This window comes from Oncorhynchus masou, chromosome 21, assembly GCF_036934945.1.
Source record: "Oncorhynchus masou masou isolate Uvic2021 chromosome 21, UVic_Omas_1.1, whole genome shotgun sequence".
NCBI classification, from domain to species: domain Eukaryota; kingdom Metazoa; phylum Chordata; class Actinopteri; order Salmoniformes; family Salmonidae; genus Oncorhynchus; species Oncorhynchus masou.
In genome coordinates this window covers 18424116-18450335 of record NC_088232.1, presented here as the reverse complement: position 1 = coordinate 18450335, position 26220 = coordinate 18424116, and the positions used below count along the sequence as shown (strand labels likewise).

The 26220-nt window shown below is 41.4% G+C and overlaps 2 protein-coding genes across 15 annotated transcripts in view; both read left to right on the top strand.

Moving 5' to 3' along the window:
- The window catches only part of dtnbb (dystrobrevin, beta b), a 54075-nt gene extending 31000 nt beyond the window's left edge, over positions 1-23075 (top strand). For 5 of the 9 annotated variants that reach the window (XM_064927693.1, XM_064927691.1, XM_064927692.1 and 2 more), the window contains 11 exons: positions 8113-8187; positions 11848-11953; positions 12356-12441; positions 13071-13184; positions 14118-14214; positions 14723-14743; positions 16703-16862; positions 17108-17197; positions 17299-17358; positions 17575-17602; positions 17853-23075. In XM_064927693.1, coding sequence (XP_064783765.1) covers positions 8113-8187; positions 11848-11953; positions 12356-12441; positions 13071-13184; positions 14118-14214; positions 14723-14743; positions 16703-16862; positions 17108-17197; positions 17299-17358; positions 17575-17588 — 823 coding nt within the window. In that variant the 3' untranslated portion in view covers positions 17589-17602; positions 17853-23075. The remainder of the gene's footprint in view (positions 1-8112; positions 8188-11847; positions 11954-12355; positions 12442-13070; positions 13185-14117; positions 14215-14722; positions 14744-16702; positions 16863-17107; positions 17198-17298; positions 17359-17574; positions 17603-17852) is intronic. The other 4 variants (XM_064927696.1, XM_064927694.1, XM_064927698.1 and 1 more) reach the window with 4 other exon arrangements.
- A 1314-nt stretch (positions 23076-24389) lies between these two features.
- Positions 24390-26220, top strand: part of LOC135507908 (DNA (cytosine-5)-methyltransferase 3A-like) — a 71291-nt gene continuing 69460 nt past the window's right edge. For all 6 annotated transcript variants that reach the window (XM_064927689.1, XM_064927688.1, XM_064927687.1 and 3 more), the window contains exons 1-2: positions 24390-24484; positions 25980-26177. In XM_064927689.1, coding sequence (XP_064783761.1) covers positions 26094-26177 — 84 coding nt within the window. In that variant the 5' untranslated portion in view covers positions 24390-24484; positions 25980-26093. The remainder of the gene's footprint in view (positions 24485-25979; positions 26178-26220) is intronic.

Here is a 26220-nt window from a genome sequence, read left to right as displayed (position 1 = left end):
TGGACCTGTAAACAGATCGTTTGAATTCAATAATGTTTTGCATTTACTTTTCCCAAATCCTGAATATGCTGCACTGCCCGCTAATTCTGAAACTTTAAAAAAAAAATCTAATTACAGTAGGCCTAGTTACAGTGGTAGCCTACACACTTTAATGCAAATGATCAACTGTCTGTTTACCAGTTAAATTCTACTTAACGTTGAAAACCGCGCTCCCTTTCGGGATGCATAGAGCAAACAGGTGAAATTATAATACTCTATCTAATAGGCCCAATTATATAAATGAGAGATGCAGTTGGTCATTTGTTGTATGGCTACTTAGGGAATATGAACTATCATGACTTAGGGAATATGAACTATCATGGCAAAAATATGGAGGAATGTATTCTGCAATGGTTGTGATATATTATGTTTGCTAAATTAAATGTTGTCTACTCGAGAAATTTGACATGACAGTTTTCTGACGTCGCCTGCAAACGAAAAGGTGAACTGTGTTCTACCGTGATACTGCACTTCGGATCAGATCGATTAAATCAATACATTTTCTCACTAATGGCAAATGCTATTATATTTATCTGCCTGTTTTTTTTCATGAATAAGTGTCTTGATATATTCCTGCCCAAGGCTACTAGGCTACTTTTGCCTTCTTGCAATGGAGTACTTCAACCACTAGATACGCATGGTCTAAAGTTTGCGGGAGACAAGCACATTCTCACATCAAGTTTAAGTTTTTATAAATTCCAACTTTTGCGTGAAAACTGGCGCATGCATGTTTTTGGGCATATTTTGTGTGGGTGCAATGTTTAGAAATGATGCCCCAGGTCATACTCACTGTAAATATTTCCACCACCCAACCTTTACCCAACCTTTAAAGGAGTGACTGCTATCTGTAATGTCAGAATGCCTCCTACTCTTTTATTCCTTCACACATCCCCTTAGTCAATACTAATCCTATCACTGCCATTGCAATAGGAAATAGTTCTGCAATTCATTTAGCTGTGAGCGCAATGTGATTTTATGACAGGGATATTGACAGACGGAGAGAATGAGGGAGAGTGCATTAAGTAGTAGATTCATTTTTATAGCGGGATGGAGGGAGGGAGAGCTTCAGTCGCAGTGGAAAAAATATTCTTATAAACACATCAGTGTTAAACCTTTTATGTAAGAGTCTTCTCAACCACTACTCTTAATAATAGTATTTATCCAGAAATAGGAGCTATTTTTGTATGCTGTATGCAGAAAGGTTTGATTATTTCTGAGAGGATAGTACAGTACTGTATGTCAAACACAGCATGTAAAGTCTTTGGTCCCATGGTTCATGAGCTGAAGTAAAAGATCACTTATATTTTCCATATGCACAAAAAAAGCTTATTTCTCTCAAATGTTGTGTACACAATTGTTTACATTCCTATTTGTGAGCATTTCTCCATTGCCAAGATAATCCATCCACCTGACAGGTGTGGCATATCAAGAAGCTGATTAAACAGTATCATCAGGATCATTACACAGGTGCACCTTTTGCTGGGGACAATAAAAGGTCACTCTAAAATGTGCTGTTTTGTCACACAACCCGCTGTCACAGATGTCTCAAGTTTTGAGGGAGTGTGCAATTGTCATACTGACTGCAGGAATGTCCACCAGAGCTGTTTCCAGAGAATTGAATGTTAATTTCTCTATCAACGTTGTTTTAGAGAATTTGGTACGTACAACAGGCCTCACAACTGCAGACGACGTGTATGGCGTCGTGTAGGGGAGTGGTTTGCTGATGTCAATGTTGTGAACAGAGTGCCCCGTGGTGGCAGTGGGGGCAGGCAATAAGCCAGACACAATGAACACAATTGCATTTTATCAGAGATAGCGTGACGAGATCCCGAGGGTCATTGTCGTGCCATCAATTCGCCGACATCACCTCATGTTTCAGCATGAAAATGGATGGGCCCGCCCCATGTCGCAAGGATCTGTACACAATTCCTGGAAGCTGAAAATGTCCCAGTTCTTCCATGGCACACTCACCAGACATGTCACCCATTGAGCATGTTTGGGATGCTCTGGATCCACGTGTACAACAGCGGGTTCCAGTTCACGCCAATATCCAGCAACTTCACACAGCCATTGAGGAGGAGTGGGACAACATTCCACAGGCCACAATCAACAGCCTGATCAACTCTATGTGAAGGAGATGTGTCGTGCTGCATGAGGCAAATAGTGGAAGGTATTTTATGGATGGCATCTGTGACCAACAGATTCTTATCTGCATTCCCAGTCATGTGAAAACCATAGATTAGGGCCTAATGAATTTATTTCAATTGACTGATTTCCTTATATGAACTGTAACTCAGTAAAATCTTTGAAATTGTTGCATGTTGTGTTATATATTTTTGTTCAGTATACATCAAATACATAGTTTCCATGTGTTTGATGCCATTCCATTTACTCTGTTCCAGCCATTATTATGAGCCTTCCTCCCCTCAGCAGCCTGTTATGTATTGGGCCTTGGAGGACTTTGGATTTTTGAAACACCTGAAACAACTTTCTTATCCACCCTCCCCCCTCAATCTGCATGAATTACACATTCTGATTTGAATTTTTGAATTACAGTAAAAACTCTCTCTCTCACACACACACACACACACACACACACACACACACACACACACACACACACACACACACACACACACACACACACACACACACACACACACACACACACACACACACACACACATCCCTCACCCCACACAGAGACAGGGGCTTCATGCATCCATTATTTTAGAGGGTGCACAAAGTCCCCTTACAATAAAATCATATTTTCACAAGTGAAAAATCACATGATTTCACATGTGAAATTTCCAAATGTTTTGCATATGTGAAATCACGTGAAACCATGTGATTCTGGAATACTTCACATATGATCTGGATTTTCACATGTGAAACCATGTCTTTTTTTGGAACATGTTTCACATCTGGATTTCTACATCAGTTTTTAGACATTTTTACAAATTAATAGAAGATGAAATGTCTTGAATCTATAAGTATTCTACTCCTTTGTTATGGCAAGCCTAAATACAGTAAGGAGTAGTCCCTCAGTCATGTAGTCAAGTAGTGAAGTGCAGTACCTTGGGGTTACTGCGCTTTACATCGATAAAAACTGGAAATTGCATTCACACGCTCTGGCCGTAATGAAGACAGAAGAGGCACTATGCTGAAACGTGTAGCAAAGCAGCGGAACATTGAAAACAAAGCTACCACACTTTGCACAGGCAGTGCATGGAACGTGATTGCAGCTGCGAGACGTCTGCCTTTTGAACACCTGCCCCGCACCGCACACAGTCTCCAAAGGTCCATCACAGTGTCCCTACAGAACAGCGGGTTCGACAATGCCCTAGCCAAATGCCGAGAAATTGTTGGCCATTTCAAACACAGCAAGTTGTAAATAGACAACAGCAAGTTGTAAATGGACAAAAGAAGGAGTCGCTTGCACAAGATGCCACGACAAGATAGCATTTCCAGAGTGCAATTCTAACGCGTGTCCACAGAAACCAACAACCACTGACAGATGCGCTGTCCCAACAGAAAGCTAACGTCACCATGCCAACCACAGCTGAACTGGAGAAACTGTGGAAGCTGGAGGCACTACTGGAGCGCTGCAGGTAATCGTCTTGATCGCACTATTAGTGTTATAATACGATTGTGTATGTGTGAGAGAGAGATCGAGTCTGTGTGTATAACACGTCTCTCACAATTGACTGAAGTGATTTTATATGATCTTCCACTGAAGGTACTTGACTGAACTTCTGGGAGGGGAGAAGCACATTGGTGGGGTTGCCTGCTTTTGCCATCTCCTTTTGAGTGATGGAGAGCTCCGATGATGACCCTGCCTATGTGGTAAGATTCAAGCTGACATTCACAACAGACCTGCAGAAACGCAAGGAAAACACCAACCTTGCATGGCTGAAGATCGGTTTAATGACCTGAAGTGCCTTCCCAGACCTGAGAGGGGTGTCGTGTGGGCTTTGGTCAGCAACTTGCTGAAGGAAGAGCGGCCTGCACAGCAACCTGGTAAAGCAACAGAGTCAGAGCCACCAAAGAAAGAAGCTGCCCTCTTGATGAGTTCGCCTGAGTCTGATGAAGAGGAGGAGTCCATTGAGAAATGTGTGGAGCGTTACAAAGCAGAGCCGAGCATCAACATGGAGGACTGTCCACTACAGTGGTGGTCACAGCATGCAGGGCCACACACCAGGCTGGCCTGCATTGCACGGAGGTACCTGGCAACGCCTGCCACGTCAGTACCTTGTGAGAGGTTGTTTTCACTCTATGGGCATATCGTACAGGAGAAGAGAGCAGGTTTTCATCTGAAAATGTCAACAGGCTTGTTTGTCTTTGTAACTGGCTCGGTGAAAATAAGGAGGACAACTGAAGTGTACGGTCACAGGTTTATGTTCTGTGGAATTCATGACATTGTTGGACAGATTTAGGCTTTTTGTTCTTTGTATCCATAGAGACAGTTTTCTTATAGCCAAACCTCCCATCAGTAATCGGGAGAACTGTCATTTGGAACGGCTGACGCTTTAACAGTGCGTGTCTGTGTGTCTCGTTTCATGTTATCACAATGTTGCTTTGCATGCGGTCACATGTTATCACGTTAACGGCACGTAAGATTAAGCCATCCCAAACCGTTGTAAGTCAAGTAATGAAATGGTATGGGGCATTTCAAATAAGTGGTACGCCGTTCAGCGAAAAAATGACCTCATCTGTGATTTGAACTTACAACCTCTGGACTTCAGGTCCCCTGAGATGTTTTTGCTGCGCCACAAAGTCTGCATCTTCCCCTACACATTCATTAGCTATAATACAGCTCTGCTGCAGTTAGCAAAATAGTGCCAGCTGCACTGTTATTTTTTTTTTCTCTCATCATCGATGACATTTATTTCAGCAATTTGTGGGTTTTCTGTGGTTGTCTAATGTTGGTGGGGCATATTATTCTGTTTTCATATTGCCCCTGAATCACTATGATACATATAATCGTTTTTCTTGAGTGTATTTTTAACGAGGTTGAGATTTACTTTGAAGTCCAAAGTGTAGCCATACAGGTGAAATCAGTTATTGACACAGACATGGTGGCGTGGCAGGAAGATCAGAATGCTGTGAACCAAGAGGTTGTGAGTTCAAATCCCAGGTAAGGACATGTTGAATAATAATTACTGTATAGATAAACATACATAATGTAGTCATGTATTTTAAAGTGTGTTAAATATGTACATTGGAAACGCTATGTTGAAAGTACTGTGTGTATCGTCATGTCAATTTTTTGTTGGCAGGGCATCGCTTGTGAAATCTCGTCACATTTCTTTATCCACATGTGAAAGATTGTGATCACGTGAAAATCTAGATGTGAAACTTCATGAAATGTCATATGTGAAGTGTTCCAAAAACACATGGTTTCACCTGATTTCACATGTGAAAACCATTTTGAAATTTCACCTGATTTTCCACGTGATTGTTTTTGTATTTTTTTGTAAGGGGTCTCTAAAATTGTGTGTGTGTGTGTGTGTGTGTGTGTGTGTGTGTGTGTGTGTGTGTGTGTGTGTGTGTGTGTGAGAGAGAGGGATAAAGGCAGAGAGGCAGAGAGGGACAGAGATGGTGAGAGAGAGAGTGAGAGTCTGACTCTGCATTGTCATACAGTCACGTGACTGCTGGGTCTCCTTGGAGACAGCAGCAGAGTAGTTAGTTGAGATACTGGCTCAGTTGAGAGCAGAGCGGACCAGGGTATGCAGCTGGCTACAGCAGCACTTGGATGGTTGGATGTATTTGGTTAGACGCTAGCCGGACAGGTGCTTTCTACCCTCTAAAGGAGGTAAGTGAGATCTCATAGCCTCTTATCTTTGTCTTGGTTTTCACTGAGTCAGTTATTATAGTATTAGATTCTACATGAAAGTGCACGCTGGCTTTTTCATACAGTTGGAGTTCCTCAGAAATATTTGATTAGGTCATCAGCATCTTACTAGAGACGTGTTTGTGTCCTGTCTTGCTCAGATGCTAAGACAGTGTAGAACATTCTAAAAGATAACTCTGCCCAGTGTCTATGTTCCCGATTTGAGCATGAAGACAGAAATATCAGTGATTTCCCTCGTCTTTTTCTTCTCTAAACGTGATCAAACATTCTATTTTTATTGTTTGGGATTGTATATGTGGAGCCAGTTTCAAAAATAGTAGTTTAAAAACATGTTCCATGGTGTGCTTTGAATGTATTAGCTTGACTCTGGGGAAATCTAATCTTTGATCTTCATAGTAATGCAAATACGCTGCTGACCCCCCGAGTGCACACTCATGAGTAGTACAGTGATTGAAAAATGAATTCAGTTTCTTTATTTTGAGAAATATTGATGAATACTGATACAGTATAATGGTTATTCCCTTGCGTTCATGGAGATTAGATGGCACTTATTTTCCCTACCTTTCATTTGTGTACTGTCATGAGAGTACACAAACTAATGATCAGTTAAAGAACAGTGAACTGTCTGTGTAAACATACTAGTATTACTTCACTGACAGTTACTGTTATGGAAACTCTTTTACGCAATGGAAAGTCTTATTTCTAGAAATGGTTCACTTCCATGAAGGTCAAACATTCTTTGAACATATTCTGGAGAAACGTATGCTAAATTATTCTCAGTACGTCAGTACTCATGGATGTTTAAATTGTTGGAGGCTTGCTGCTGATTAATGGCGAAGCTACAACGAGAGGTGTAGAGATAATGGATGAGAGATAGAGAAAGTGATATGGAGAGAGATAAAAAATAGTGAGAGTAAACATACAGTGTTCTTTTTTGATCATTTTTATACATTGGAGTGTGAAGAGAGAGAGGCTACACTATAGTATTTTAGGAAGAACGCATGAGAGGTAGCAAATTACTTTGCAACTGTTATTTTTCCCATACATGGAATAAGAGAAAGACAGATCAGGAGAGAAACAGACCAACACTACTTTATAACTGTTATTTCTCCATACATGGGACTACACATCTTACATTTTAGCTCTTATCCAGAGCGACTTACAGGAGCAATTAGGGTTAAGTGCCTTGCTCAAGGGCACATCAACAGATGTTTTACCTAGTCAACTCAGAGATTCAAACCTACGACCTTTCGGTGACTGGCCCAATGCTCTTAACCACTAGGCTACCTGCTGCCCTGGAGTCTGAACTTGAAGAGTTCTCTTGTCCGAGCAGCAGAGACTGCATCTGAAATGGCACCCTATTTCCTATATAGTACACTACTTTGGGCACTGATCGAAGGTAGTGCACTATATAGAGAATATGATGCCATTTCTGACACACCCAGAGTGAGCCAATGAGTCAGGAGAATCTAGCCAAACAGAGAGAGCCCCAGCCAGCCAGCAAGCTAGCACAGGACTGCGGTGCTGATATGAAAGCCAGATGGACTTAATAGTCTTTGTTTACTCTCCCAAATTACCTTCTGTAGTGCAATGTCACCTTTCTTTTCCCAGTTCCTCACCAACCACAGACTTCTAGTTTAATTAGATTCCCTGTCTGCTTTTGTTCCTCTTGTACGGTTTTAATTAGTTTTAAGCTAATCAAAATGCCAAATCTATTATTCTTTCATACAGACCATGACAAATGAACTCACATATACTGTACAGCACAATCAGTAGCAATCTTCTACATACAGTACAGTTGTTCCCTATTTGATAATGATAATCCCCAAACATGAAAGGTTGCATCCATTGATTGTAGTTTACAGTCAAGATTGCTTATTCGTGAATATTATAGTAATTTACATGTTCACGCAAATGCCCTCTCTCCTCCCCTGTAGGGACAGAATCCTGAGATCTCCTTAGTGTATAATAGTATACTTATATGAAGTATATTTCTCCTACAGTGTAGCAATAAAGTCCTGTAATCTTGTGTTTTACTGTAGCAATGTTTCTACGTACTGTACAGTAGTTTTGTATGACGATTGCTTACAGTCACCATTGCATATTCATGATTCCTACAGTATTGTAATGCAAATGTCCTCTCTCCCACCCCAGAGTCAGTGTATAAGTCTATTTCACAGTGTAGCAATAAAGTGGTATAATCTTGTGTTTTACTGTAGTCAGCCGAAGCCAGTGGCCAACAATATGAACAACACAATGCTCATGTCGTCTGGGGCACCTACTCCTACTAAAAGGTGAGTTCTTCAGCATTAGCTTTGAATTGCTCCAATACCTATCATGCCTAACCTATTTCCAGAATTCCTTGCAGAGCATAGACCATTGTTGACCAACTGCTTCCATCCCCTTATGTCCTGTGCCCTTAAAGAGGTTTCCAAGTCCATCCCCGTCTTCCCCTTGGAATCATTCCTGAGAAAACTCATTATTTGTTAGCTACTTTAGTGGCCCTGATCATAAACTCTTGATTGAAGTGACATGTATACATGGGTTCCATCGCGTCTGCTATGTCGTTAGAAGTAGAAGAGATGAGTGTGTGTGTGTGTGTGTGTTTCTGTGTGTGTGCAGTATTGTGATGTCATCAGGCATTGGCAGAAGCTCCGGGCGATTGAGAGGCAAGATTCAGAACACATTCTCCTCCAGGAGGTCACGCGCACGCACTCACACACTATATTGCCAAAAGCTGCATATCAACAGAACAGAGAAATCCATTCTGATGTTTGGCGAAATTAGTTCCAGATTGCTCAAAGTTAAGTGTAAATGTGGATGCAAAGAGATGGTTAAGGTAGAGAGTTTGCTCTCGCATTATCAGATCAGAGGAAAGGTGTGTGTGTGTGTGTGTGTGTGTGTGTGTGTGTGCGTGTGTGCTAAGGTCTTGTTTGCGCGGCAGCAAGCCAGCCTGTTCCCTCTCAAATCCTTGTAGCCTGGCGTCTGACTGTGTGAGCTGACATACTGTCACATTTGGTTTTTAAATATTAATCCATGTAATTATTACTGTGTTCTGCTTGGCTTCTTCTGATGTGAAGGGTCTGGGAGTCAAAGATGTCACTACAGCTGAATAACAGGACTCTCTGCCTTAGCTCACTGGCGCGTAGCTGAATACACCAAAAAAAAAAAGCTTTACGTTTATTTTCCGTATTTTTTAATAAATACATTGAAGATCTTACTCACCACAGCTCTCTCATTAACAATAGCACGATGAAAACAGTACGTAGAGTATCAACCACTGTTTTGTGTCTCAAATTATACAGTTTAGTGTTTGTTTTTTTATTCCAGATTCCAGTTGATGAGGTCGTCTTGTCTTTTTTTCTTTTATTCAGAGATGTTTTATTGTAAGCTTAGTCCATCATAGGGTTGCAAAATTCTGGGAACGTTCAATAAATTCCATGGTTTTCCTGAAATGCCAGTTGGAGGATTCCCGGAATCAGGAAGGAATAAGCAGGAAATCCGGAATCCTCCAACCAGGATTTCTGGAAAACCAGGGAATTTACTGAATTTCCATCAAGAATGGGTATTGTTGTAGATTTTGTTTGTAGAGGCCTAACCTTCTATTCCAGGTTTGCACTGGAACACGTCTGGTCCTCTCTGTCTGCTGACAAAGCATCTTTTTACTTCTCCAGCCTCTCTCAAACAGATTGCTCAGCGCTGCTCTTCCAAGGACCAACCCACCGACCGACAACCCACAATTTATGACCTAATACTCAGCACCAGAAAATACAAATAATTTGCTGTTGGAGTGTTCGATTACTTTTAATTTGGAGTTAACTGACTATTGACCGAAACGCCACCAGATATGAAATCACAGACTCAACTGGTAGGCAGACTGAATGTTATTAACGAGGGGTGTCAATATTGTTGCCATCATGCTCAAGTCGAGAACAGTAACTTTACAGTATTTTCCACCTGAAATACTTCGTGAAATTTTACATTGATTGCATTGCAATAACATAAACATGTGTAAGAGAGAGACAGATGGTGGGATAGCCCTTTGATTGACAGCCCTGTGATTGTGTTGATAAACAGATTCTGAGTGTACAGTATATGAGCAGCCGTGTTATTATGCGGTAGGGCCTAACAACAACAACACTATTTTATCGTCCAATGGGAAATGTGTATGCTGAGACTCAAAGCAGTGCAGAATCAGTCACAGAGCAGTGTTCCTACATTATACAGTTTTTGAGCATGTTGTGCGTCAAATGGCATAAGCTCATTTGAACCTAGTACAGACAGAAGGGCATTGGTGACCGGCTGCTCACAGAGGATCAACAAGCCGTTTACACACAGTCTTGTCTGCTAGAATTCTCCCAGATCCACAGTATATGTGTCGTCTTGCCAACTCCAATGGTCATTGTCATGCCAAGTTAGCATGAAAATGACATAGGAGTTGGCAGGACAGCACAGTGGATTTGGGACCAGGCCATGAAAACAACCAACACAAACAGATTTGGGGCCAGGCTAGCAGACAAGGTCGTCTGCGACCATAAGAGTTGGCTGTACAGCACAAACAGATCTGGGACCAGGCTATTGTCTGCATTGACTGGTTCAAGGAAACTCTGTCTCTGATGAAGCAGAGGCAGTAAGACACGACCTGGTCGGAGTGGTCTTGTCGATTAATGGAGAGGAACAGCTAACAGCCCAACTCTGACTGAGCCAGTGTGGTTATCTTTCTCTTTTCCACTCTGATGTACACAAATGTATTATTTAAATCCTGGGACTGACCTCTCAGAACTCAATCTAGAGTTAAGACGCAGGATGTAAAGCCATAGTTGGTTTCTAACAGGACTGACCTCTCAGAACTCAATCTAGAGTTAAGACGCAGGATATAAAGCCATAGTTGGTTTCTAACAGGACTGACCTCTCAGACTTTTCGGGCCGTTTTCCTTGACGCAAAAAGATTGGTAGTGACAGTCCTTAAACATGCACTCCATGAGACGGTGGAATGTACTGGGGGTATAGTCATGGGTGTGTAGTCATGGGTGTGTAGTCATGGGTGTGTAGTCATGGGTCGCACGTCAGCCAAGCTGAAAAACAAACGGCATCCAATTTATTTCAAGCTGGGTTTTAACTGGACTGACCTCAAACTCAATCTAGACTGTGTTATAACTGTTAGACAGTGGATAAAAAACTGAAGTGGATATGAAGCTGTAGTTGAGGTTTTACAGATGCAATTTCTTTCCATCCAGATTGTTGTTTAATGGTTTTAATCATGAGGGAGAGAGGGGGGGGGGGAGAAATGAAGATCATTGCAGACCACTCATAGAGAGGGGATAGCATATGTCCAATCATCTGTTCAGACCATATGCCTCGATGAAAACCAAAGTCACATACATATTTGACTTTTCCGGGTAAATGGTTTTGGAATGAGCAGCTGTGATGGAATCTGACATTTGTGGCCTGTTGCTGTATTGGGATTTGTGTTGTCTCCCTAAAGACTCATGGAAACCCAGGATAATCAGACCTTTTTCACACAAGTTCTTAATGATCAGACCACAGTGATGGCATAAGTTATAGGGGTGGCAGGTAGCCTAGCGGTTGGAGTGGTGGGTCAGTAACCGAAAGGTTGTTAGTTCAAGTCCCTGAGCTGACAAGATACAAAAAATATATGCTGATGTGCCCTTGAGCAAGGCATTTCACATAATTGCTCCAGGGTTGTTGGTGATAATGGATGGCTGTGACCCCACTCTCCTAGAGGTGTCCAGTTTACACATGCCTATAAAATAGGGCAAATATAAACACCCACCAAATGAATTTATGATTATATCCATGGCACTTACATGCCATTATTATTCCACATTTAAAATATATGAAACATTATTGCTCTATGATCTCTATCCCTCACTCCTTCTCTCCCCCTTCCCCTCTCTCTCTCTCTCTCTCTCTCTCTCTCGCTCTCTCTCCAGTGTCTTGGAGAGTCCCAGCAGGCTAGACGAGGAGCATCGTCTGATTGCTCGCTACGCAGCGCGCCTGGCAGCTGAGGCAGGCAACTCCACAGTGAGTAGCTCCACAGTGAGTAGTGTGTGTGTGTGTGTGTGTGACTAGTAGGGCGCCCCAGGGTGGAATTCTGTCCGCCTGCATTTAGCCTCTTCTTATTATGTAACACTTTGTGTAACTGCAGGATGTTCATAAAGAGATAACAATGATCTCTGCGCCCAGAATCAGATCATGTTAAGGCTGTTACCAGTGACTAAGATAATCAGTACCCACAGTGTAGTCCGTTGATCAAAGTTAAAAGTGAAATTAAATTCTAGGTTGGCTGAAAAGACCCAGGATGTTAGAATAGATATTCAAAGTCTGATGCACAGCACGCGTGACTTTTACTTCTGGCCAGTAGATCATGTTTGATGTGTTACTCTCTTTTATCCACTCAGTTTTATTCATTCTGTTTTTAATGGTAATTTTGTCTTTCAGCAATGTCCTCCAACAGATCTGAGTTTCAACTTTGATGCCAACAAACAACAAAGGCAGCTAATAGCAGAACTAGAGAACAAGAACAGGTGGGAATGTATTTGATTGTCACGTTATGAATAAACATGAAAAAAATCGAATAATCACTACTTAAAGTAACTGTCCAGTGAAAATGTAACTTTTAAAAGTTCATATTCTGTTAACTACATCATTTGGGTATGATTGAACTCATCTTATACTGGCCAAAGCATCAATTGGAGAAAAAACACTTCCAAAAACACTTCCAAAACCACACCTCAAACTATGCAAGCTATTTCCTCATAGAACATGATGTCATATTGGTTCATTGGCTGAGCTGGCTAATCAGCTGTCTGCTCGCGTTAATATTTTTAATAACCATTCTGTTGTTGGGGTACGCCCACACCATTCCAACACAGAAAAGCTGCTTATTAACAAAAAACAACAACTATTTCACTCATATTGTAATGAATTATAGGTTATATTTCATAGAAATCTGGAAACACTGGACAGTTACTTTAGATTGTTTATCAGGTAATTTAGTTAAATCAGTAATTATATGTATTGTATGCTCATAACTTAAGAATTTTGTGAAATATAAGTAAATATACTGAAATCTATCTTGGTCATCAGGACCTGCATTCAAAACATCATCGGCAGATTTTAAATCTCCATTTTGTTGTGTCTTCTGGTCCCTCAGAGAGATCCTTCAGGAGATCCAGCGACTGCGTCTGGAGCATGAGCAGGCCTCCCAGCCCACCCCCGAGAAGGCCCAGCAAAACCCCACACTGCTGGCCGAACTCAGGCTCCTTAGGTACCACATATACACCTAGATCTATATACACCTAGATCACCTAGATCTATTACCCATCTATATCTTATCTACTGTATGCTTATTATCGTCTATATCCATTTACATCTATGCCCACCCTCTACAATTAATGTTATAACTGCTCGTCACATATTTATACACTCTATAAAGTCATAACTACGCCTTTATTAACTTTTTATTACTTATTGATATGCCTTAATAAAGTAAAGTATGCCTTAATTCCTCAGTAAACACTGCATGACCTATAACAGCACTAACAGCCTATGTGTGTGTTAGATATCTGTCTGTATTAAGGCCTATAATCCTGAGGTAGAGAGGAGGAGAGAGACAGCCGGGAAGCAGATGTATGTGAGATTTTTGGAATGGGCAGAGAGATGGATAGGACTATGTTTTCAGTCCTCAATGACATTTTGATCTCATAATGTGAATGAAGGTAATTACCACGTTTGACCACCAGAGGGTGTTCAGACACCAATGTTTCAATTGTATTATCATCACAGAAAAAGGGATTGAGCCAGTAGTTGTCTCTTTCTGTTATCCCGGAGTGTAAGCAGCAGGCTCAAAGAAGGGACTGTCTGTGAGCATGTTGTCTGTGGGATGTTGGGAAAGGGACAGATGAGCAAAAAGACTGACCAAAGTTTTACATCAGTGGTTTTCAAACCTGTCCTCGGGGACCCCCAGCCGTTCAGTGTATTTCAGAGCGACCTGATTCCAATCGTCAACTAATCATCAACTGAGGTAAACTGAGGTAATTGTGAAACATACGACGATCCCAGAGAAGTGGTTTGGAAACCCCACTGTCTTACTTCAGTACGACGCCACCTGACAGAAGAGTGTGGAGACTGACAGGCCTTTCAGGAGGCAGTAGGGACTGACTGCCAGGTGTTGTGTTTGTGTGGGATTGTGGGACAACAGGCACAGGAAGGATGAGCTGGAGAGGCGCATGTCAGCCCTACAGGAGAGCAGACGGGAACTGATGGTCCAGCTCGAGGGACTGATGAGGCTACTCAAGGTAGGATAGTACTATGACTACAGAGTATTATACGCTATCTGATACACTATATCACGGTTTGTTGTTATTCTGACTTTCATATACTAACACTGTAATACGTATTAGTTGTGTATCAGTATCAACATATGTCATTATTGCTTTTCGTGTCATCATGTATTCGTTAGCATCAACCGTGAATCTGTTTTATATTTTATACAACTATTTAGAACGCTGCATTGATTGTAGTTGACAGTAGTCTGCCTCAGGGTCCATTGGTTACCTTGAAAGGATCTTACACGTATCAACCTGTCTGTTCTGGCCTGATATTGAAAGCGTTTGACTCTTTGCCTTTGCTACCGTCTGTCTGTCTGTCTGTCTGTCTGTCTGTCTGTCTGTCTGTCTTAATTTCTTTTCTTTTTTTTCTCTCTCTCCTGTCTCTTGCTCTCTCTTTGTTATCTCCCCCTCACTTCTTTCCTCTCCCTCACTGCTCACACTTTAATATCACCGTGTACCATTGGCTGGCTGATAGGATGAGGAGCAGAAGCAGGCAGTAAGTGTCTCCATATTCAGTTTCAACTATACATGAATACGCTAATACAGCAATACAGACGCAGACCCGCTCGTTCAGCCGCCATTGTATTACGTTTCACACTACTCTCCACACTCAAGGCACGTGCTGATATGTCGTTTTTTTGTGTACATTTGACACAGTACATATGTACAGGAAACCATACACTAGACTACCTTATTATACACGGGGTGCTTCGAGCCCTGAATGCTGATTTGGCTGACAGCTGAGTTATATCAGACGGTATACCACAGGTATGACAAAACATGTATTATTACTGCCCTAATTATGTTGGTAACCAGTTTATAATAGCAATAACGCACCTCAGGGGTTTGTGTTATTTTGTTCATATACTACACCCCCTCGAGCCTTATTGATAAGTTATAACATGGCATTGTTGAATGCTCGTTTCTGATTGGCTTGAAGGGTAGAGAGCGTGCATAATTTCCTTATAACGTGCGGTATATCAGCACGGTAGAATTCAAGGCTATAGTTAATTCTGTTCTATGTTTGAGCTGCTTTTGAAAGCAAAAGTCGCACTGAAAACGTTATTAGCATTGTTGAATTTCGATTCTGTTTGTTCAGGTTACCAAGGCAACTACCGTAGCTATGTAGTAAACTCCCTAGCTAATTCAGTGGACGTTGAACACATTTTGACCTGCAAATGAACACATTTCTAGCAGCAAATGTGTTAAATTATAGTCATGGTATAAAAGGGATAATCAACTCGGGGCTCTATGCATTATCTGGAAGAAAAAAAATACAACACCGTGGAAGGTTGGTTTCACCCCATAGCCCCTTGTTGATTATCCCTTACATATTATAGTCTAATGTTACCTTTTTGGTCATTTCTATATGAGCGAGCATACATTCTAATCTACACTAAGTTTAAAAAAAGAATGTGATATCGAGGTTATATGTTGCTTCATGAGATATCAATTGTAGTCTGAGGTAAAGTTCTTTAGGTTATTTGGTGAGAACTCTGCCATGTATTCCTTTCTTTGCCAAACAAACGTCTGAGACCTGTTCCTTTCATCAAAGCTAACAACCTTCCCTCTAATGTGACTGCAGTCTGGCTAACCATCTGCTGCTTGGCTCTGAGCCATACAGTCCTGGACCAGGGCAGACGTGGGTTCAAAGTAAACAGTACTCAAAATCTTTCCAATACCTCTGTATTTGCTCTAGCCTGCCTGGATTGAGTTGAGGCGGTGTTTGTACTTTTGGGACTATCCTATTTGTCAATTTGTAAGCTAGGCAGGCTCAATCAAGCACAGATAAAGTATTAGAAATTATTCAAATAGTGTTTGAACCCAGATCTGGCCAAGGGCCCTGCACCAACCCCCTCCTCTCCCCTCCTTACCCCTCCCCACCCTAGGAAGGACACAGTGCCCCTTTCTCCAGGCAGCATAGAACCCAGGCGGCACATTTACAGTCCCCTCTCTAGTCCCTACAGGCAGGCAGGCTCACACATGGTTCTCATTAGCTTTCAGAGCAGTAAAGGTGCTGTAATAGACTGGGTGTGTATGTTTAGGTGTGTGTCGTAGGGGGTGTAGGTGTGCGTCATGTTGTGGGGGGTGTAAGTGTGCGTGTGTGTCGTGTTTTCTTAGCAAAGTTACAAAAGTGGTGGTCTAGGCCTCTTCTAATCCTAACCCTACCTATGGTGATGTTGGTATATTTCTATAGTTTTTGGATCCTAACCCATGGTGATATTGGTATGTTTCTATAATATTTGGATACTAACCGATGGTGATGTTGGTATATTTCTATAGTATTTGGATCCTAACCCATGGTGATGTTGGTATGTTTCTATAGTATTTGGATCCTAACCCATGGTGATCTTGGTATACAGTATTTCTATAGTATTTGGATCCTAACCCATGGTGATGTTGGTATATTTCTATAGTATTTGTAACCTAACCCATGGTGATGTTATGTTATCAGACCCAGACAGGAGGCTCACCCCACTCTTCCCCCAGCCATGGGGCAGGCTGCTCCATGCCCATGCCCATCCGCTCCACCTCAGCTGGGTCCACCCCCACCCACACACCCCAGGACTGCCTGGCCGGGGTGGGGGGGGACGTGCTGGAGGCCTTCGCTCACGGTGAGTGCTGGACCTCCGCTGTACTATGTCCTCCTTTAGATCCAATGTGGCCCAGTGCATGTCTGTTGTTAGTTATCCATTCTTGCCTTGTTTGAGTCAAGGAGAACACAACACCTGTGATTGAGCTGTGCCAAATTTGATTTAAGGATGCATTTAAAACAAGAATCATGCTTCAAAGATAGCTAGCAACTAAATGCCATGTAAATCACTGACTACAATCAGTGACGGTGTCCTCTGTCTTTCAGGTGTACCTAGAAATCTTCGTAATGATCTGTTGGTCGCTGCAGATTCAATCACAAACACCATGTCATCACTTGTCAAAGAACTCCACTCAGGTTAGTTGAAAGGCACATGACTTCCTGGTTGCCTGTGTTTGTTTTATAACTCTGGTGACGGAGGATATCATCTCTGAATTCTTTGGGTCTTTGTCATGAAGTAGATGATGCTGCAGAGGAAGAGGACAACAACATGAGGAACGGAGGCCTAAGGGACAGGGGTGAATAAGTCTTGGCTCAGTATTATGTTATTAACATTGCTTAGTTCCTGTATCAAGCTGTTTGAGATTTTGAAATGTAATTTCTTTGAAACGTCACTCTAGAATTCTAATTGTACTTCTCCATTCCAAATGGAAGAAGGTTATTGTTTGTGGAAATCATATGTGTTAGACTTTTATGTTACTGCAAATAACTAATCATTTCTCATTGTTTTCTAGCCGAGGCAGAATGAAAGGAGTGGAAAAGGTATGTATGAATATTCCGATAGCTGTGATATTGTCCGTATAATATCATCACATAGTAACTCATTAGTAATTCATACTGTAATGCAGCAAATCTGCCAAGCACCTATGAACAAAACAGAGATCAGAGGAACTTTTTCAGTCTGACATAATCGTTGAAATCCAAACTTCCTCTGTGAATAGTTCTCTTCATGGTTACTTTCTACCCCAGTCTAAAACCTATCCTTCTTCCCTGTCTGTCTGTGTGTCTTCAGGCACAGTGAGAGAAGTAAAGCATCGAGGGAGCAACAACCACTCCATCTATACCGGATGTCAGACTGGACATGACTGGATAAGAGGAATCCTAATGAGAATCAGTCACAACAACCAAACCCTTCTATCAGGCATAAGCACGTAGAGTAATGCATGCTGTTATCAAACAGGATTTCACTGTGTGAACTACTATCAAACATGTTTATTACACCTTGCTGCGGAAAAAAGCAAGATGCTTCTATTAGCGAGTGTATATGTTGTTCTGTATAAAAACTTAAAGCTGTAATTATTATGTATTGATTGATTCCCCTCATCATGACTGCAACGGTCAAAGGTCTAAAGGAGTGGCTTGCTGTGCTTTCTCTCAACCCGTATTGTCAATAACAGACCATTCTGTGTGCATACCAAATGGCACCTTATTCCCTATATCGTGCAGTACTTTTGACCAGTGCCCTATAGGCCCTGTTCAAAAGTAGTGTACTACATAAGGAATAGAGTGCCATTTGGAACGCTGTCTCTCTATCTGTATATACTGTACACATTATACATGACCTTGGGAACACAGCACTGACCACGACCTGAAAGCAACCTATTTTCATGATGATGATATGTTCCCTAGCCTTCATTGCTTTTGTATCATTAGAGACGGCTAGCTAGTATGTTTTCATTAGGGGTTTTGCATGAAGTTGCACTGTCCTGAGTCTGACTGGGTGTACTGTAAGTAGGTAGGTAGGTACCATGTTATGCCAGCTCTTTGTGGGTTTATCAGTGTTTCTCAACCTGTGGTCCGCGGGCCCGCACGGGTCCCAATGATGTTGCTCACCGGTCCCTCAGATAGTGAGCTGAAACTGATTTAATCAGTTCTCAAGTGCTAGTTTTTATCTAAGTGGTCTTCATTGGAGGAAGGGCTGTAGCTGGTCCTTGCAGTTCCCTGGTACAAAAAAGGTTGAGAAACGCTTGGTTCTAATGACTGCTAGGATCTGTAGTCCTGTATATTGTCATGCCTCAGAGTTCACATTGGTCGTGCCCCAAATGGCACCCTATTCCCTATATAGCGCACTACATTTGACCAAGGCCTATAGGGCTCTGGTCAAAAGTAGTACACTATATAGGGAATAGGATGTCATTTAGGACAGCCTGAGTCACATACTGCTGCTACTGCGTGCTCACTCTATGTCGTGAGACACCCTTGCAAAAATATGAGGGCTGTTTGTTTGTTTGGTTAAAGGGAGCCTAGTATGGGGGCTATTGTTGTCAATGCTAAACGTTTAATTTCATCAGGGAATCGTCCCTTTGTTATAAACAGATTTATTATTCTCCTCGTTTTGTCTCAATACAAAATTAACTAAGCGAGAGAAGCTAGTAAATGCATCTTAAAGAGCATTAAAACTTCATGGTTCTTTGTCCCTAATCCACTAACTAGTCACTCAGTAGTAACAGTATTTATTGTCCACGTAAAGTAAACAGACGGAGAGCATCTCAGGACGGTAGTTTAAATGAATATTATTATATTGCGTGCTCTTTCATTCAAATATGTTGAGTTACAACATATCCACCTATACACCTGTACGTAGGTGAGGACGGGCGGTACAGAAATCAAAGTTATGCACAGATAAGAGTTGCTTTGATAGCTTTATTTAGTTAAAATAAATGAGGACTGGAACATGTTTATGTGAGAGTTAATAGATAGGTGCTCAGGGACTGTAGATGGAATGTGGTGGTGGCTGGTTTGCATCCCAAATGGCACCCCATTCCCTACATAGTGCACTACTTTTGACCAGGGCCTATTAGCCCTGGTCAAAAGTGGTGCACTATATAGGGAATAGGATGCCATTTGGGACGCATGTTCTGTGTGGTTAACGATTATGAGTCAGTAGCCTGGGCCCTAATGGGCTCCAGACCTGTGTCTGTAGGGGTCAGAGACTGATCATAAAAGAGCCTGAAGGGTAGCAAACCTGTGTCTCAATAATCTGTCTTTCTCCAAAAAATGTGCACTCAAGCACTCTTCCACACACATTGAAAAGCATTGAATTGGTGTGAGCATAGACTAAAGTAGAATTTCCACCATACACATATGTATTATATCGGTTCATTCCTTTTAAATAAACTGAGCGTACAAAACATTAGGGATACCTTCCTGACATTGAGTCGCACCCCCCCCCCCCCCCCCCCCACACCCACCTTTCGCCCTCAGAACAGCCTCAATTTGTCAGGGCATGGACTGTACAAGGTGTCGGAAGCATTCCACAGGGATGCTGGCCCATATTGTGTCAAGTTGGCTGGAAGTCATTTGGGTGGTGGACCATTCTTGATACACACTGCAAACTGTTGAGCATGAAAAACCCAGCAGCGGTGAAGTTCTTGACACACTCAAACCACTGTGCCTGGCATGTAACAGATGTTAATCGTACTCTCCTTGTGTTGCGTTTTGTTCAAAGAAATCACCCCAGCCAGTGGTCCCAGTCGGGCATCATTTATTATCTGTAGTTAAATAGGAAACAGCACGTTAGTAGTGCAGGGCTTAATGATGTTGATGGCTGTCGATGGTAAAATCCCTTGCATCACATTTTCATACTGGGCATTAACAAAATACACCAATATAATACAAATTATAACGTGTAACTACCTGTGATTAAGTAGGAAATGGCATGCTAGTTGTGTAGGACTTAATGATGTTGATGGCTGTCGATGGTTAAATCTGTAGCATGAAAACAACTGTGTTAGCAGTGAGTTTATGTGACCGTTACATCGGTGCATGCTAGCTAACACAGCAAACATATACCAAAGCACATCCCGGAAAGCCCCCCATCCCTAACAGGTACCATATACCCACACATGTATACATCAGAAATGTACAGCAAACTTGTACACATTGTAAAATATAAATGGAATACAGTATTCAGAACGTGACCAACCACTTACATCACATGTTCATACTGGGGAGACCTGACTTTCGCGATCTCCCCCTATCTGCAAGAGGGGCCAATAACAACATTGTCATCAGAATTGAACCAACCAATAAGAATGCTTGCACATTAAATACACATTTCTTTAGAGGCAAGTGGAAACATAACCAACTCTGTTACACCTGGCACCTACTACCATACCCCATTCAAAGGCACTTAAATATTTTGTCTTGCCCATTCACCATCTGAATGGCACACATACACAATCCATGTATCAGTTGTCTCAAGGCTTAAAAATCATTATTTTAACCTGTCTCCTTCCCTTCATCTACACTGATTGAAGTGGATTTAACAGGTGACATTAATAAGGGATGTAGCCTTCACCTGGATTCACCTGGTCAGTCTATGTCATGGACAGAGAAGGTGTTCCTAATGTTTTGTGCACTCAGTCTACATGTAGGGCAGTGAACAATTGCTTACTTCAGGAGAAAGGACAGATTATTGGGACATAGGGCAAGTCTAGTGTTGGCTAAGAATGTTGAATGACTTAGAGGAGAGAAATAGAAGGCTATTGCTGAAGTGCTAACTTTGACTGAGCATGTTGTTTTTGTGAATTATTGTCTGATTTGGCATAAGAACAGCTATATAGTAGCTACAGGTTTAGCGACAGAGGTGGACAGGAAAAGGATACCGACTTACTTGAATCAGGAGAATATTAAGTCCAATAAAACACATGGAACTTTCTGTTGTTCAGGAGTTCCATGAAAACAATCACTGACATGGATAACTTCATAACAAATGTTTGGCTTAGCAATCTGAAACAATAAATGGCCAGTTAGCAAAGAGTAGGGTTTGGTTCAGTTTGGTTTGTCATGATGTAACATGACAATAACATATGAAGGATAATAATTGGACCAGAATGGTAAAAAGTCAATGATATGGTACCAAACACTGGTTAAGCAATGACCTGTATGGAATTTGTACTTGAGAACTACATTTTGCATTGATATGGTGTGTACAGTACAGACAGCCTATCATATAAGCTAGGTACAAGGTCTTACCAACCTATTACACTGTGTCGAGAAATAGAAGAACAAAAGAGTTTCTCCTTTGTATCCGTTGTTCTAAATGTGATGTTTTTAATTTGGTTATTCATTTGACATGATGTTATCATTCTGGGTGTTATTCTAGTTTGCTTGTGGAATTGAAATCATTGATAATGATTTATCGAAACACATCTCATTCAAGTGAGCACTTCTCTTGCACATCAGTTAGTTGCCTAAATGATTAAGAGGTTATTATATGAAACGGTGACCAATATACTGTAACGTACAGCACAACATTGTAAAATACAAAACATAGAAGTTGCAACTAATACAGATTAAGTCTGAGGGTTTGACATTTTGTTTCCTCTATTCAACAATGTATATTCAAGACCTAAAGGAAAATTGAAGTACTGAGATAGAACCTTTGGAAAAGTGAATAATTGTATTCTCTCTTCACTCCAGTCACAGATAGGAATGCAGTGTTATGATTTGAGTTTGTGCCTAGATGTTCTGTATAAAGTACTGTATAAAGTACAACCCATTCATGCAGATATAAGAATATCAGTCAGCCTTTTAAGTAGGAGTTTTAGTCTCAGTCTGTGACCATGTGGAAAACGTTTATTTATGTATTGTTGTTCAGGAGGGAAAGTAGTACACTTTTATTCAGCCTTTACATTTGTGCCAAAATGTTTGCAGACTTTGTGTGTCATCATACAGATATATCTACATTCTATATGTTGTTGTTGTTGATGTCCAAATTTTGTCATGATATAATCGAGACCGCCCACATTTACATGGTCTTCCTTAATTAAAATGTAGAATCGTTACAAGTTCTAGAGCTATCAACAGTTCTAGAACCAGCAACCGTTCTAGAGCTACCAACCGTTCTAGAGCTACCAACAGTTCCAGAGTTATCCACCATTCTAGAGCTATCAACAGTTCTAGAACCACCAACCAACCGTTCTATAGCTACCCCAAATTCCTGAGCTACCAAGAGTTCTAGAATGATCTCCTTCTAGCCAACAGAGGCAATAGACAGGTACATACAGCACTTTGTGATCATGTTTTTTTTGCATAGAGAAAATGTGCAAGATGACGAACCACAAGCTTCCCTAAATGTTATTTATCTATCTCTGTGTTATGTACTGTTATGCTTCTGGTATGCATTTGTTTCTCATGTTAATTTTTAAAACATGGTTTTATGTCACATGACCACTGTCTTTTGTAAATAAAATGAATAAATTGTGAAATATATTAAAAGATTGAAACGCTTGATATGCTTTGAAATGGGATGCCTTTTTGCAGAACTGTATATACTGATTATCATTTGCCCTATGTACTGCACTGTCTATGTGGCCTTGGAAAAAACATGACAGTCATAACCTTACAGCACAGTTTCAGTATACATAGTTTGCTGTTTTTCAAGTAATTGAGTGGTTGTTGAAAGCCCCAAAATTCTTCCTGGGGAAAAAACTCCCTCCTATCTGATGAGATTACCATTGGTCCCAGGGAGTAATATTCTCTAGGACGTCCAATGATAAACAATATCTCCTGATGTTTAATGTGCAGAAGAACTGTAATCATAACACACAAAGAAGACATCAGACCAGACCACACAGATAGAGAAAACAACTAGACACTTGGATGTCTGTAGATGAGTGCTATGTTTCAGGTAAGGTGTGCATGTGTGTGCATGTATGCATGCGTGGGAGTGTTTGTGTGTTGTATGTGCATATGTGTCTGTCTATCTGTGCAAGGGGGTCAGTGAGAGCAGTCCCAGCTCCTGTTCTCCTCTCCCTCTGGGTTGTGCCATCATTCTGCTGTCCTTCACTGAACCAGACCATGAGAATTAGTCTACTCTACAGACGTGTGGTGTGATGTGAGGAGCTCCTGGCTCCAGCCATGCTTCTAGCTCACTGAACCACATCCACCTGCTCTCTCTCTCTCTCTCTCTCTCTCTGTGTCTCTCTCTCTCTCTCTCTCTCTCTGTCTCTCTCTCTCTCTCTCTCTGTCTCTCTCTCTGTGTCTCTCTCTCTCTCTCTCTCTCTCTGTGTCTCTCTCTCTCTCTCTCTCTCTCGCTCTCGCTCTCGCTCTCTCTCTCTCCCGTCTCTTCCTCCCTCCTAAAGGGCTGTCTGCTCCTCCCCTGGGTTTTGTTCTGTTTGTGCTTGTAAGAGCCTCAGCCACTATACTATGTGTCTGACACTGACATAGCCTACTGACATCCTTCTGAAGCAACAGACGTACAGTATGTCCCCGTCTAGTGGGCATGTATGGAAATAATAATATATGAAGAATTTGAATTAACTATATCTGTTTAATCAATCCACTAAACAGGTAATTTAGGTCAAATCACTCTGGACAAAATGAAGACGGTCATTATTTGTTATTGGGTTTTATTTATTGGGATATTGGTCTTGAGTAGTTGGCACAGATTTTGAAACAATGTAAGCATATATTTTATAAAGATATTAATTAGCCCAATGGCAGTGGAGCAGCAGCCGTTACCACACTACCTTTAGGACCTGGTGGAGACACGATCAGTCCGTTGGCCCCTGCAGTGTGAGCGGAGCATCTGGCGGAGTGCTGGCCGGCTGGGGAGGTGGAGGACGGGGAGAGAAGAAGAAGGAGTATCCGGGAGCAAGAGAAAACAAAAAGGGTCAGGCCTGGGACTTGGCAAAACGGGTAATGAACACCGTGACATAGCCCGTTATCACCAAACCCTCTGTAGGGGTAGCCTAACCTTTATCGGAACAGACACAGTCATGAGAGCCCTGAGAACGGAAGGCAGATTGGCTGCACTCGATTGTGCTGAAGGGAAACAGATAGCCGTTTTGTGCTTTTGCAGATGTGGAGACTGACGATTAGACATTGTGATATGCACTTGAACTTGATGACGGCGTATTTGTAGACACAGAACGGCGATTGTTGCTACAGAATACCGGCCCGTCTGAACATAACGGGGTTTTATCCTTCAAATGGTTGTGGCCTATAAATGGGATAGGCTACAGTCTACCGGTTTACAGTTGATGATTTCCCCTGCAAATACGTGTAAAACTTTGTAATTTAGCCTTGACGAGTGACAAATGCAGGTGACCGCCAACCATGTGTGCACTGATAAAGTATTTAATTCAATCATAATTGTTAGAATGTATCAGATTTGTGTTTTGTGCTGACAATGGAACAGTAGGCCGTAACACTGAATCCACACTCATTTTGTATATTTAAAAAAAGTAACACGTTTTGTGGACGCAATGTCATTATCCGCAAAATGTGTCTGTTCACGAAAAAAAATCGAACCGTGCATTTACACGTTAACAACACTGATACATTTACCAATATGTTAAAATGCCGATTGACTATCGCTCCAGTCTGTTCCAAATGTTGCATTCACGCTACATTTGTACCAATGTGTCAGAAAGTCTGCCTGTGTGTGTGCGTGGGTGAAAGTGTATCTTGAGCACTTTAAACACCGGCGGTTATCGGTGGTGTAGGACTAGCTAGTTAAAATGGGGGCAATGACCAAAACACCAAGGACGTTTAGCCTATAACAAGACTAGTCCTATATCACAAGCCTTCTGGAGAAATGACTGAAAAGTGTTACTTTTACAATCAACATTAGTACTGTAAATATAGTCTCTAAAGTGCACATTTTAGGCTTTTGATCTCAATTAGGTAAAGAGGTTGTAGGCTATTAGTGGGCTAGTCTAGGCCTTGCCTGCAGTCTGTGCAAAGCACTAAGTCTAGTTTGAAAAGACGGGCTATAATGAAAATCTAATATGCATATAGACTGTAATATGCATATTGCATATACTGCATATCATTTGTTTCCGATAAGACCATAGGCCCTACACACATGTTATATTGTGTCTGTAAGAGAAACTGGAGAAACTAGAGTGAACGGACACTTCTCAGCATCCTAGACTGAATGTAAAGACATGGATCATTTGTCCCTAATAGGCCTTACTGTTACTTAATCAGATCACTGCAGTTAGTAGGGAGACTGTTATTGATTGAATCCATTGCATAGGCTAGAATAATGTTCAACTTAATACAAAAACTAAAGAATAATAATAAAGTTACAATATTAAAATAATAAATACTTATGTTTTTGTCCTTATTTGATGTATTGCCAGTTTGTCAGCCTGAATGATTCAATTTGTTGTTCTTCATATTGCAGGGGAGGATCATCGATCACCATTTTTTTTTTGTTCCATTTATTTTATTCATCCAATTTTGAAGCTTCTTCTGATTTCCGTTAAGAATATCATCCACACGATTTGCACTCTTAGCGATGCCGTCCAACACTGTTGCCACCGCCAACACCGCTGCGTTCAAAAACTCTGACTACACCTGTGATGCACCTGGGAACAGAATGGTAAGAAACAAACAGCTGTGTAATGCAAACTCGACTGTCGTTA